This window comes from Numenius arquata, chromosome 18, assembly GCF_964106895.1.
Source record: "Numenius arquata chromosome 18, bNumArq3.hap1.1, whole genome shotgun sequence".
Lineage (NCBI taxonomy): Eukaryota > Metazoa > Chordata > Aves > Charadriiformes > Scolopacidae > Numenius > Numenius arquata.
Window position 1 is genome coordinate 11,101,535 of NC_133593.1, and position 14,416 is coordinate 11,115,950.

Below are 14,416 nucleotides of genomic sequence, written 5' to 3' on the forward strand. Positions count from 1 at the left end.
GTCTCCCCAGTGACACCTACGTGTCCCCACACACTGTGATGTCCTCCACAAGGACCCCATCATGTTCCCCCAGGGCTCCCAATATGTCTCCGCACACTGTCATATCCCTCACAGGGACCCCCATCATGTCCCCACACACTGTCATATCCCCATAGGGACCCTGCTATGTCCCCCCAAGGGACCCTAACTTGTCCCTAGCCCCACAGGAACCCCACTAATGTCTCCCCAGTGACACCTACGTGTCCCCACACACTGTGATGTCCTCCACAGGGACCCCATCACGTTCCCCCAGGGACCCTCACGTGTCCCCGCACACTGTCACATCCCCCCAGGGACCCCCATCATGTCCCCCCCCAGGGCTCCCCGCACACTGTCATATCCCCCCCCCCCCCCCCCGGGGCCGAGGTCAGCCCTGTCGCACCCCGCGGGACACGGAGCCCCGTCCCCGTCCCCCCCGCCTCGGGCGGCGGCGCCTTTAAGGCTGGGCCGGCCGCCAACTGCCTCCGCCCGCGGGCAGCGCCGGGCGGGCCGGGCCCCGCCGTAGCCTGGTAACCGCCGCTCGGCGGGCGGAGGGCGGCCCCGGCAGCGCCGCGGTCAGGTGGCAACCCCAGAGACGGAACCCGGCGGCCGCCCGATAAAAGTCCTGCCCCGCCGCCCTCCCGCCCGCCACCCAGCGCGGAGCCGCCGAGGAGCCATGGTAAGAGCGGGCCGGGGCTGGGGGGGCGGGCAGCAGGGCCCGGTCCCGGGAGAGGCGCCCGGCCGGGCCTCAGGAAGGGAGGGAGGGAGGCGGCGGGCGAGGAGCGGAGCGGCAGCCGGGGCTGCTCCGGCCGGGCCGCCGCCGTGAGGGCTGGCTCTGCGTTATTTACAGCTCGCTGTGGGGAGCGTGTCCTCCCCCCGCGCTCTGCTGGGGTTGGGGGGGGGACACCACCGGCTTCCCCCCCCAACTCACCGCCGCCGGTGCCCCAGCCCCTCATCGCGGCCTCAGGGCTGGCCGTACAGCGCTGCGGGGAGATCTGCCCCCCCCCCCCCCCCCTCCCCGGAGCGGGGTGGGGGAGACGGGCTCAGCCCCCCCCCCCCCCCCGGGTCCGGCTGCGGGCATTGCCGGGGTCGGGACAGCCCCGGACGGTGCTGGGGCGCTGGGGACCACCGAGGCGGCTGTGCCAGAAGGTGCCCGAAAGAACAGGACAAGGCAAAAAAAAACCCACCCCAAACCTGGCGGGGGGGGGGGGATCCCCCGAGTGAGCCTTTTTGGAGAGGGGCAGGGGTGCGGGGGTGGGGGGGGAGTTGTTTGAGACCCGCACCCCAGTAGCCCAGCGCAGAGGTCGGGTGTTTCCCCCACCTGGACACCAGCCTCAGCCCACACGGTGCTGCCGGAGCCCAGCGCGCACCCCGGGCTGCCATCCCTCGGGGTGACAGCCAGCCCCCGGCTCCTGCCCCTTGGGGTGATGGCCACCCCCCAGAGTGGTAGCCACCCTCCCCCCCCCCCCCGACACCCCTGGCTCCTGCCCCTCAGGGTGATGGCCACCCTTCTGGCATCCCTGGTTGCCACCCCTTGGGGTGATGGCCACCTTACCCCCCGCACCCCTGGTTCCTGCCCCTCAAGGTGATGGCCACCCCTTGGCACTGCCAGTTGCCACCCCCCTCGGGGTGACGGCCACCCCCAGCTCCCCTGGCTCCTGCCCCTCGGGGTGACGGCCACCCCCAGCTCGCAGGGCACCCCGGTGCCAGCAAACCCCAGCGCGTGCCTGTGGCCAGCAAGCCCCAAAACCAAACCGGTTGCGTGCGTGGCCCTTGACTCAGCGCCCGAGTAGCTGCTTTGAGCAACACCAGTCATCAATGAGTGGCATTTGGCTGTAGGGAGGTCGGGAAGGATTATAACCTGTTCGACTGGGCAGCAAATGAGTCTTTTATTCTGAAGCTGGGGGTATTGACAGATGTCCTAATATCATGTTGCAAGTTCAGTTTATCCCTAATGGCACTGCCACAGGGACGGTGGAGGGATTAGCGCTGACAAAACAGTGTTTTCCCTTATGATACACCCGATCGGCTGTCCCCGCTCTGGCAGGGAGCGGATTCCTCCCCCTGGGCCTCTTCATCCGCCTTGGTGTGTGCCACCTTCCCGGTGGCGGGGACAGGCTCTGTGGCGCTCGGGTTCCTAAGCAATATAAGAACAGGAGTCCCCAGTTCGGAGGGTGTGTGCCAGTTCCCACCGGCAGAGATCTGCTGCCACGGCTGGGCTCACGCAACCCTGGTGAACATCGGGAGGGGAGCACTAATGCAGCAGGTTTTAATCGATTAAATGCCTAGGAGGTGTGAATGTGCAGCTCTGCCTGTCCTTCCTACCCCCCCCCACCCCCCAGGGCTCGCCTGGGTCCTGGACAGGGGCACGCACATCCCACCCTTCCTCCAGAAGGAAAGGTGAAACCCCAGGGATTTCATCCAAGCCCTCGCTTCTCTGTGGGGTCTGCTCCGGGCTCCGGCACCGCTTCCTTGTTGGTCAGGGCAATATTGAAATTTGCATGGCTTAATTCAATGCCTGATCCCAGCTGGAATCTCAGAGCTGGAAAGGCAGAGAGCTCACGCTGCTCTAGTGCTAGAAACGGACAGGGGGTGGAGGAAAAATCTTCTCTCTAAACCAGACATTATGGGAGGGAGGAAAGAAATGCAGAAGCCTACACAAGGAGGTCTCGGATCTGTTTGGAGAGTCGGTACCAGCTTTTTCCCAGGGAACCAGCCACGTGGCACGTCTGGGTGCCCAGGCAGAATTCAGGAATGAGGAGAGCGGAAAAGGCATCCGGGCACGGCAGCGGATATCGGGAACAGCTTTGCTCCTGCTCCCCACACCTTGCCCCAGCAGAGCCATCTACTCAAGGGTGTTCACCAGCGCAGCGGAGAAGCCTTTCAGGCTTCCTACCACTGCTGCAGGACCTTCCTTCCAGGGTGGCTTTCCCTAGAAGGTGGGGGATATGCCTCAAACCAGGTATGGGACCTTCTCCCAGCCTCTTACCCTCCAGGTACATGACCCTCGCCACCCACATGCTGATTTATCGCCTCCAAAAAGACACACTGAACAACCATAACGCAAACAGAAATTTTATCTAGCAGATAGGGCTCTGGCGTTTGGAAATAGCCAAGAAATCCCTGAAGAGCAGCCCCAGCTTCCTGGCTGCTTGGAAATAAAGCCTTCAACTGGAAGGCAAACGCGCTTCCCACCCTTCCTTGGACAACTCTCAGGGCTGGGGGTGGCTGCCCCGGCGGTGGTGCCCACAGAGCACTCCCTAGTGCCAGCCCTACAGCGCGTGGGCTGGTCTCACACAGCTACTCCCCCCCACTTTAAAAAAAATAAAATTAGAAATAATACTAATCAGGCAGGTTTTAGTTCCCCAGCAGGAAGGCTCCACAGGTGCTGCTGTGCTCACTCCAGCCCTGTGCCCCACAGCCGGGCAGGTTGGGGTGCCCGGACTGATGAGAATTAATTTTCCCCTCCATCAGCATCCCACCCCACAGCACAGAGGGTGGCTGCGGGTCCCTTCCCCTTGGGGGGAGGCTGAGCAGCGGCTCACGGGGGCAGGAATCCCAGTTCGCAAAGGAAATTTGAATTTGCCAGTGTCCCTTCTGCTGAGGAAAATAACAATCTCACCGAGCCTCGGGCAGAGCTACAGGGAGGCGAGGGGCGCTGGCCCTGCGCTGTTTACAAGGGAAGCATTTGCTGCTGCGTGTAAACTTGATTTCCAACTAATTGATTAAAATTGGCCTCCCTTCCTGTTACCCTAAGCAACCCCATCGATGTACTCAGAAGGTGACCTCATTCCTTACAGCTGCGGCGGCCGAGCTCCGCCGACCAGCCCATTCCCATCCTGCTTTTACTGCCCCCGTGCCGAACCGCTGCCTGGCCTCGGGAAGCCTGGGTGCCCCCAGGGGGTTCCTCTGGTGGGGGTACGTCACGGTCATCTTTACCAGGGGGGTGCCAGGCTTTGAGGACACCCCCCCACCCCCGGAGAAGTGGGGCTGCATTCAGAGCGTGCAGCAGTTGGCAGCACCCCTGGAAAAGGTCCGGGTGAGCGCCAGCGTGGAAGCACCGGACCGTTTCCAGGGCACGTTGCAGGGAATTTGCAGCTGCCTGTAATTTTATGGGTTTTTGAGGTGGGCTGGCAGGGAGGGGGCACAGCCCCACCACATTGGCAAGAGCCACAACCCCTGGTGGCACCGACCTGGTCCCAGCAGGGTCACACACGAGCTAACACGCCAGGTCCCTGTGTTTTGCTCGGCTAATAAGGAAGAGATTGTGTCCCTCCTGTCAGCTGTGACCGCGCAGGGCACGTCCCCAGGAAAAACAAAGCTCCATCTTGCAGCACCCCCAGGGCCAGAGCCAGGCGTGGGTCTGCTCCTGCCCCAGCTCCTCTCCGCTCGGACACAGGGACCAGGGGAGATTTTTCTCAACTCCACCTGCAACCCAGATGCCATCAGCTGGCACCGAAATAAGCCTTGGTGCTTCAGAACAGATGATATCTCCGCTCGGGGCTCAAAACCAGCCCTCGGTTTTCAGCCGACTACAGAACTGCTGCCACACACAACTGTGGGATCCCATTTATGCCTCCTTAAAGCTTAATTCTGGGTGTTTAAAGAGCGTTTCACGCACCCGACCAGGGTTTTTAAGGCATGGATGGCCACGCTATTGGCATGTAGTGGGGTGAGCCCTGTGCCCCCGCTGCTCTCCCCAAGCGACTGCCAGGCAGATCACGGTGTGTTAGAGCCAGCCAGTGGCTCCGAAATAACCGACACTGCTTTAAAAAGAAAGATGGTTTGTTTTTCTCGCATAAAAATCCTCTTGCTGGCTGCCGAGGGAGGCTTGTCCCCGCAGCGGGGTGCCTGTATCATGGTTTATAAATATCAGCGTGCTCTGGGTTGTGCCCGTTCCCCGTCTCGCTCCGTCCCTCCCGGCCGAGAGGTTTTGCTCCTCGCAGCTGGCAAGATCCAGCTGTCAAGCGGAGAAGCAGCAGCCCTGACTGTTCCCACTCCACACAGCGGCGAGAAGGGGGCGGCTGCGTGGCAAGGGAGCGTGTAACGTGCCCGTGGGCAGGCTCTGCCGCCTCGCCGAGGAGATAGTGGCAGCCTGCGTAGAGCCTGAAGCTGCCTCCCCCTGCCTGGGAGAGACACGCAGGCAGCCAGGGGTCCTGGCCGATGGGCCAAGCGGCATCCTCGGATGGATCCTTCCAAAAACCTCGCCGCCCATTTTTTTTTCTGCTCCTGTGGTGCTGGGAGAACGGCAATCTTTGGCTGGCAGAGCGAGGAGGGACTGGCAGAGCACCGCTAGACATTCAGGAGCTCATCAGCTGGGCACGTTGGGCTGATTTACAGCCAGCTCTAAGGCATGCCCTGATGGTCTGTAAACGCTTACAGTGGATGCTACCCACATGACATGCATTTTGCAATCGCTCATTAACCCCTCGTAAGTCTGCTCTGTGCATTAACCTCAGCATCCTGGGGACAGACCAAGGCTCGGTGGCACGACAAAGACCGGCTGTGAGGGCGAGGACGCTGCTCCCGGGCTGCGGGAGGCAGCTGGGTGAGGTTTGCGAAGTCCTGGCCTTGCCCAGAGCACCAGGCACGCCATGGGTGCCCACGGGCTGTGACGCAGGAGTGTTTGCTGTCACCCCTCCACAGGCAGCATCACAGCAGGCTGGGACAGGCTAATTAGGGTTCGTCAGCCCTGCAGCCTAGAGAGCTGGCTCGGGTCATGGGAGCAGCCCGAATGGCAGGTGTGTGGAGGAGGCAGTGCCACACCAGGGGAAACAAGACTCCGTGCTCATGGACTAAGCGTGTTTGCTCCGGGGTTGTTAAGGGAGGATAAGCCTAGGACTTTTTTCACCCGTACCCTGCGAGTTCCGTGTGTTGGGGGGTGTCGTGCCCAAAACGCACCACAAAACCTTTGGGAAGTTACCAGTGTGTTCTTGCAAGCGCAGGGGGAGACCCGGTTGTGCCGGGTGCTGTACGAGCAGCCGGGCCTGCTCAGAGCTTTGGGGAGACAGATTATTATCTTGATTTAACATCTGACAGCTTCCACCCTGCGCTCGCCCGAGAGGGTAACGCGGGCTGCAAGGAATCAATCGGGGTTCAGTCGCAGCATCCTCTGTCACAGCCCCAAATCACCCCACCGTCCCCTCCTGCTTCCCCTTCCTTCCTTTCCACCTCAACACCAAACTGCTCATCCCTTCTGTCACGAGGATGTGCTGATGGCTCTGAACCACGTACCCGAGAGGAGTCTGTAACAGCTGCAGGAGCACATCCGTGATGGCCAAAAGCAGGAAAGCAAAGACCCCAGCAGAAAAACCAGTGAACTGCAGTCACTGCTGTGACACCCGGGAGAGCCAGGCCGGCCGATGGCCTCCAGCCCACCTCAAACTCCCGTGGACTCGGCACGAGCACGACCCAACCCTGAGAACGGCTGCAGTTTGTGCTCTCTGCTGAAATTTATTTTAAAGGCTGTTCTCCAAGACCATTTCTGAAGCAATTTGCTGTTCAGCCTGGCTAGGAAGAGCCCTGAGCAGGCTCGTTCATTCAGCGCCTGCAATATTGACTCTTCTCTTTACTGCAGCATTAGAGAGCGTTTGTCATCTCCAAAATGAATAACTTTCCCTCTCCTGGGAAGGGGGAGAAGGCTTGCTTCAGTACTGACATTTCACACACCCAGCCCACAAACCTGCTTCGAATCCCAGATGATGCTCTGGGGATAAAACCAGGGGCTTCGGTGTCTTTGCTCTATCAGCAGAGCAGGGCCCACGACTCACCTGGTCCTTCCCACACACTAAATTTGCTGGAATTTCACAGGGTCAGGGGGCAGAAGGGCCTGGGAGAAGCTCTCACCTCTGCCAGGTACCCGCTACATCGCCACAGTACTGACGTACCGTCCAACACCATCTGCAAGGCTTACTCAAGTCCCTCAGGAGCAAGTCACAGCCTCTGTTCTCAAGCCAGAGGAGCACTTAAAAAACAGAAGAAAATCCAAAAAAACTCCCCCAAAACCAGAGAAAAATCACCAGCAGCACCAGAATAAGAAACCAGAAGCTCAGACTTCCCAGCTCGTTGTCTAGAGACCGACAAGCAAAGCTCTCCCTCCTGCCCTAGAGATCACAGTGTATTTAACAGCTGCCTGTTTGCCTCTGCCTTTTGAGCTTTCAGAGGTGTTTTCAAGCCTTTCTCAGGAGGTCTAGGAATGCTTTCCCATGGGAATTTCAGCCTTTGTTAGCAGGACTACGTTCCCGGGAACAAAAGCAAGAGAAACAAACTCTGGCTATTGGAAGACTTGGAAGAACAGAGCCACAAGCATCACCAGCAGCAATCTTTCCAAGGGACTGGAGCACTATTCATCATATTGCTTTTGAAACCCCCTTGCCTGGAGAGGAGCCACTCCGATGCCAAGAAATCCAGCCCAGGTGGGATACTGGTGTCAAACTGGTCAGCCCTGCCAAGGTACACATCCCCAGGAACAGCTACCGCGGGCAAAGTGCCTGCTCCTTCTCCCGGTGGACCCAACCACAGATGAACCACATGGTTTAGCCTCGAGGAACAGCAGAAACACACGCAGCACCCGATACGAGCCGGCCAGACTCACCTGAGGAGCACGACTGGGAGCGGTGGGTCTGGGGGACGAGGTCTTGGCCATGGTGGGTGCTGGAAAAGTGCCCCCGTCCCCATAAACCCGCACCTGAGGAGGGTGCTGGCCGGGAGCTGCATGGAAAGGAGCTGGAGGCTTTGAAGACCAGAGTCATCTCCAGGCTGTAATTACCCACTTGCTTCCCCCACCCCTGATTATGTAGATGAGAGAAATGGCAGAACCCACCAATCTGCCAGGGAGGGAGGAGGCTGAATGGTCCCGCCCCTGTGTCACCAGGGCCAGGGACCCCTGGGACCCCCTGCCACCCCAGGACCCCCAGCTCTCCCCAGCAGCGTGAGCATGTGGCCTCAGCTGGTCTCTGTGCATGGAGAAGACCAAGGCAGAGTGGAGAGGGGCTTGCTGTGGGTCAGGGCTGTTACAGGAGTAATTAATCCATTAATTGGAGTCAGCTCAGCAAACGAGGATGTGGTAGCAGGAACACCTGGTTGCTCTTGGCCCACCACCAGCCAGTCTTTGCCTGGAGGACAGTCTGCACCCTCTGGCAGTGTCAGCCCTTTGCAGGAACCCACAGCCACATCCATCTCCTTTGGAGGGAGCCGTGGGTCTGGCCCCTCGGTCTAAGAGCCCCCGTCGCCTCCCATTGCCTGGGTGCAAGGTGACAGCCGTCATGAGCCAGCTGGGACACCCCGGGGACACTTCTCCAGGCTTACGTGACCAACCCAGACTGTGCAACCACTCACACACTCAAACCATGAAGAAACAGGAGGAGATACGGGGTTTTTTCACATGAGATGATGCAAATTGGCTGTTTCTGCTGAATGGGGCAGAGCTGGACCCACAGCCAGCACCTCTGCCCGTGCCAGCAGCCTGCTGGCCACTGCGCTGGCCTCTTCTGCCACTGTCCTTCGCAGGTGGCACAGGGCTGTGTCCCTGCCTTGTTTGATCTTCTGCTATTTTCCCCTTTTTTTGCACGCAGCAGTGGCTGGGAGGAGGCTTTTCACTCTTTGCCTCTCTCTCTGCCCCAGCACAAGGATGGGAAATCCTGTGTGAAGAGCAACAGCGTTGGGTGACAGCGGGGACACGGCAGGATAACCCGGCTGTGTTGGGAAAGGCAACTGGAGTTTCACGGGAGCCAAAGAGCAGGCTTTGGGCGAGCCTTTGTCTGGAGCTGGGGCCGGGCAGGAGGGTTAGGAGAAGGTGCAGCCATCGGGACAGAGAACGACTCCCACCTGCAAGCCTGGTGGTGGCTCCTCATCATCAGATGAAGGCACCGCACCCAGCGTCTGCCACCCGAGGCCCCTTTCGTTCTCAGGCTCCCTGCGAGCCAGCAGCTGCTCAGCCTGGTGTGTGTGTGTGTGGGCAGGAGGGACCGAGGCTTTGTCACATGCCTGAGACAGTGTGTCGCAGCCGGTGGCATCCCAGCCAGCTCCTGCGAGAGCCGAGAGACACAGGAAGGGATGCTGGCACCTGCCCCTCTCAGTGCCGTTCCCTGGCATCTGCTCCTGCTGGGGCCAGCTGGCAGCATCCTTGGCTACCAGGGATGTGGTCTGACGAGCACAGCAGCCTTATCTCTCACTTGTATAATGAACTCCTCTCCAGAACATTAACTCTTTCCGGGTGAGAGCTGTTCTGCTTCGAGCAGAGGCCGTGCTGCCTGGCCTTGGCCATGTGGAGCCCCGTGGAAGTGGCCCAGTGTAGCCAGAACATGGAGCTGGGGGTGAGAAGCTGCTGGTCCCACTGCCCATCGGTCTGGGCCACCGTGCGATGGCTTCTCCGGCGCGGGCTGCGTGCGGTGCGCGGGTGGTTTGCTGCCAGCCCGTCGGCGGCGGAGTTTGCAGAGCGAGCCCAGCCTGTCACATGCAAATGTCCGGATAAGTTGCTGCCTGCAAACAGGAACCACTTTATGGAAAGCAGCAAAACCCTTCCCATCCCGCCCCGAGGAGCAGCCGGAGCCCAGGCGCGGCAGCCTGGACGTGGGGCAGGGGGTGCAGGCGTGTTTTGGGGCTGCACTGGAGCAGATTCGGGTGCCCCAGTCTGTGGGAATGAGGTGGGGACGCTGCTGTCACACTCCCGCAGCTGCCAGGGCACCAGCAGACCCCCGGCAGGCGAGCGGGACAAGGTGCCTTGCTCAGAGCCATTTTGGGGACGGGCGTTCCTCTGCTCTCCCATGCTCCAGCAGCATGTCACAGCTGACGGCTGCTTCACCTGCACTCTGGGGACTTGTGTTATTTCTGGACTATCTGGAGAAATAACAGAAGGGGATGCTGCCCCTGTCCTCTGCTGTCCCAGAGTGGGAAGTTGTGGCTCAGGGCACCAGCTCTGCCCCTTCCCCTTCGCCCCTGTGATTCCAGCGGTGCCGAAGGAGCAGGAGCAGGTAGCACAGCCCTCGCAGAGGGGCTTCCAGGAGGGTGGTTTGGGCACCATCAGAAGAAACGCAGACCTGCACCAGCTGTCTGGGACTAGGGGAGCGTCCTGGTGGATGCCAAAGGAGACTTTAAAGCAACTTAATTACTTAAAACTATTTTTTCTTTTTTTTGAGTCATGACTTTTGTGCCAGCCTCAGATTCCTCTGGGCCTACCGTGATGCTGAATGCTCTGTTGGCAGCAGTTGGTGACATTACGCTGTCGGCAGCGAGTGCCTTCCTGAGGCCTCTGTCTCTCCCCAGGAGGCAGGCGGGGAGGCCGTGGTCCTCCCTCCCAGGTCTTGGGCAACCACCTAAATCAGGTGGCTTAAACGTACCTCAGCGGAAGGGACTGCCTGGTGTTGTGTTTTGGGTCCAGTACAGATCCCAGTAAACCCTGTGCTCTCTTCTCTCCCCAGCACACTGTCGGACACGCTCTATGAGCCATCCCAGCGTCAGCAGCTCACAGGGTCCGGGTGCCGGTCGGTGATTCGGAGCAGGACAGTTTGTTACCAAGTGTAAGTGCCCCAGTCCTTCGCGTTGTCAGGAGCAGCTCTTTGAGAGCAGGGATTTCCCCTGCTCAAAGGACTTTATTCCTTTGAAAATCCCTGCTTTTCATGGCGGCTCCAGCTGGGTGGCTGCGGTGGGGGTGTCCGCAGGGGGAAGCCGAGCGCTCGCAGCTGCGGCAAAAATCTTCTTGTTGGGGCATGAACTCTTGCAGCGCCGGCACTTTGGGCCCACGGTTGCAGGAGCTGCTCAAGTAGCTGCCAGCAGGGAACAAGCCACAGAGGAGCCGGTGTTATGCTCATTAAGTTACCGTACCGCAAAGCTATGCCAAAAATCCGCTGGCAGCATTACCAGCCGCTGCTGAGACCTGCCGGTGTTTCCCAGAGCGCAGGATGCAGACAGATGGGGCTGGGGAAGTCACCTTTGGGGTCTCTCAGCCCTTTGAGGACTCTGGCTCAGAGATTTAACTGCTGGAGGGACAGACACCCTCACCCGAGGTGCTCAGCATCCCCCAGATCCCCTCCGTGCAAAGCCCGGTGACACTTTGGTGGGCTCAGACGCACTGGGACTCCCCAGCCCGCGCTGGCAGGAGCCTCCCCCACGGCCCATCTCTGGCTGGAGAAGGCTCAGCTAAAAGGCACGTGCAAGTTATTAATGCTCTGGGGCTCGTCCCCTTGTCTGCAGCTTCTCCCCTGGCTTTGGAGAAGTCCTAAAGGAGTAAGGGAAGTAAAAGTGGGGGGGTTCTTCTTGGGGGCCACAGCAGAGGGACGCGTGGCTCACGCAGGAGAACCCAAGCCCTTGTGGGGCGCGTCTTTCTCCAGAGCATTAGTCAGTCACTAAAGCAGCAGGAAAAGAGCCTCCCCTGCCCCAGCCTCTGCTTCGGTTTTGCTCTCAGCTTCTGACATAACCAGGTCACTCTTTCCACACTTCCCCAGCCTCGGTGAGAGCCGATTACCGATCTGGATGGACATGACTCACTGCCTTTTCTAATGAGCAGCTTTCCTCCCTCGATGTACTTTGGCGGGGCCTTTCATACACCTAAAAAAAGGAGGAGGGTGGCACTGGGGAAAGGGCAGGGTAACCCCAATCGCCGGCCCCCGTGAGCTGGTTCTCACCATCCCTTTGGATTCCGGCCAGTTCTGAAGTCGCTGCTTTTGAGCACGGAAAAGACATAGCTAATCTTCCACGTGCTAATCCGGGTGCAATTCTGTCCAGCCCCACAGGTAGACTGCCTAAACCCTCGACGAGTAATTGGAGCTAATTAGGCTGGACGATTTTTTTGTGTCTTAATATCTGTCCAGGTGATACCTGGGGGCCCCAGCGTAATAAGCGCTGTGCAAACCCAGAACCACCTTCCCCCGCGGAGGTTTGCCAGCAGGAGGTTGTCCAGGCCACGGCAGGATGAGTTGGGTTTTCCTGTTCTCTTGCGTAGACGTGGTCTCACCGGGCGGCTGCCCCACTCATGTGGCATTGCTTGTCTTTTGCAGTGACTAAGCGGAGGAAGCTCTTGCTGTCCTATTGCCACCACCGGCCCAGACAATCCTTCCCTTGGCTGAAGATCCCGTTGGATCCCTTCCCATAATGGAAGCGTGAGTGCCAAGATCCTCCATGACCTCCAGAAGCCACAACTCCTTACCGAGAACTTTGATGGCTCCACGAATGCTTTCCGAAAGTGCCCTCGGGGGCATCGCCCAAATCACCCCCTCGCTGTACCTGAGCCGGGGCAGCGTCGCCTCCAACCGGCACCTGCTCCTCTCCCGGGGAATCACCTGCATCATCAACGCCACCATCGAGATCCCCAATTTTAACTGGCCCCAGTTTGAATACGTGAAAGTGCCTTTGGCTGACATGCCCAACGCCCCCATCTCCCTGTACTTCGACAGCGTCGCCGACAAGATCAACAGCGTGGCGCGGAAGCACGGGGCCACCTTAGTCCATTGCGCCGCCGGCGTCAGCAGGTCGGCCACCCTCTGCATCGCCTACCTGATGAAGTACCACAAGGTGTCCCTCTTTGAGGCATACAACTGGGTCAAATCCAGACGCCCCGTTATACGCCCCAACGTGGGCTTCTGGAGGCAACTGATAGACTACGAGAGGAAGCTCTTTGGGAAGACGTCGGTTAAAATGATACAGACACCATATGGCGTCATCCCAGACGTTTATGAGAGAGAGAGGAGACCCCTGATGCCTTACTGGGGAATTTAATGTGACTGCAGACGGGAAGCACAACAGAAGGGACGCGCTGTGCTGAGTCGGACCAGACCGGAGACATTCCCTTCTCCTACAGCCAACTTTGGTTCTTTACCATACAGCAGAACCTCGACTAATTCCCACCTCACTAACCTGCAAGGCCAACGATTCCCTTCAAAGCATTTCTCTCTACAGGGATTCCCCCATCCGCATTTCTCCGATTTAGCAGAATGAGGTCTCCTTATAAGTTTATTCCTTTCATAAAAGCCTCCCTCCCTTTTTTAGTCAGTTTATTAGTATCCTGTGAGGAAAGGCCTAAAAGGCATTTGGCAGAGTTAATGAACAAAGTGCGCTTTGTGATGCGGTAGCCTGGATATTTCGTTAATAGCTTGTTTGCTTCCTTGCAAAATCCTGTAGTGGCTTGGGAGCGGCACTAGCACGGAGCGAGCGAGGTCCTACGCCACGGCAGCGGGTTTTTTTCCAAGAGCCAGGAAGGCAGGGGTGCAGGGTTGTGGTGCTAGTGCTGGTGTTTTATTTAACATCCGTAGTGACTCTCAGTATATAGTGTTTGAGATCTTTAGTCAGCTCTTAATCTGTATTAAAAGTCAAAAAAAAAAAAAAAAAAAGAAAAAAAAAAAAGAGTGAAGTCAGTCCTTGTCGGCCACAAGCAAAATAAAATTTGAATTATTCAAATCAAATAAATACAAGATTCTTTTCCATTCATTCCATGCCAGGGCAATAGTCCTGGAATACACTTGCACTACTAAAAAACGCTGGTGTTTTTTTGTGGGTGGAAAGTAAAGAGAGATCTTGTCCAAAGGCAGCTCGAGACAGCAGCGAGAGATCGGCCCGTGTCTAAATCACTCCATTACGTCCTCAAGGTTATGTTTTATTCTGGAATTAATTCTGCGCAGAACGGCGATCTGTTCAACCTCCCGGACAAGGATGGCTTTCCTGAGAAGGCTTCGCCTTGTTCTCTGTGTGTGACGAGAACGATTCCAAGCCGAGACGTGGGAGAAGCCTTCCCCAGGCGAAGCCGCTGCCTCCTGGACGTCGCTCCCTCCCGGCGGAGGGGAAGGGACTGGTTTCCTTTGAGCGTGACTGGGCCACCGGGAGAGCAAGGCATGTCCCTCTGAGACGTCTGTGTCCTCTGTTGCATCTCTGAAGGAGGAAGACGCAGGTTGCTGGATGCCGAGATAGCTATCTGATTTAAATGAGATTCTATACTTGTAAAAAAAAAAACCACAAATCAATAAAGATTAAAGAAGAACGGGTGTTGGTTTCCTATTCAGAACCGCACTAACGTAGCTCAAGTAACAGCGAGAAGACAGGGTAAAACCCAGCAGTGGCTTCAAACACATCTGGGCCTCAGGCTTGAGAAAATCCCGTGCTCTGTTCCCGGCGCTCGGCTGATGGGTTTGCGGTCGTTCCATCCAGGTGTCCGGCAGTTCCTGGTCCTCATCACAAAAGCCAGGCAATTAATTTGGCTGTTTCAGAATTTTTCTCTTCTGAAGGCGTGGCTGAAGAGCCGTGGGTTTAGGGAACACTAGACAGGGTGAAGGGTTTTCTCCAAGGAAACCACGCTGCCTGGGGGCTGCAGCAGGGGCTGGGCTCTGCTTCCCCCACACTAACAGCCACGAGGGCTGAAATACTCTTATTTATTGCTGATACAAAACCGCACAAACGGCCTCAACCTCAGCGA

The 14,416-nt window shown here is 58.2% G+C and overlaps 1 protein-coding gene across 1 annotated transcript; it reads left to right on the forward strand.

The window, feature by feature from the left end:
• Nucleotides 1–571: 571 nt before the first annotated feature.
• Nucleotides 572–13,383, forward strand: DUSP14 (dual specificity phosphatase 14). The gene is made up of 3 exons (XM_074160710.1): nt 572–697; nt 10,437–10,535; nt 12,012–13,383. The coding sequence occupies exon 3, from the start codon at nt 12,133–12,135 to the stop codon at nt 12,727–12,729; it is 597 nt and encodes a 198-aa protein (XP_074016811.1). The 5' UTR covers nt 572–697; nt 10,437–10,535; nt 12,012–12,132; the 3' UTR covers nt 12,730–13,383.
• Nucleotides 13,384–14,416: the final 1,033 nt, after the last annotated feature.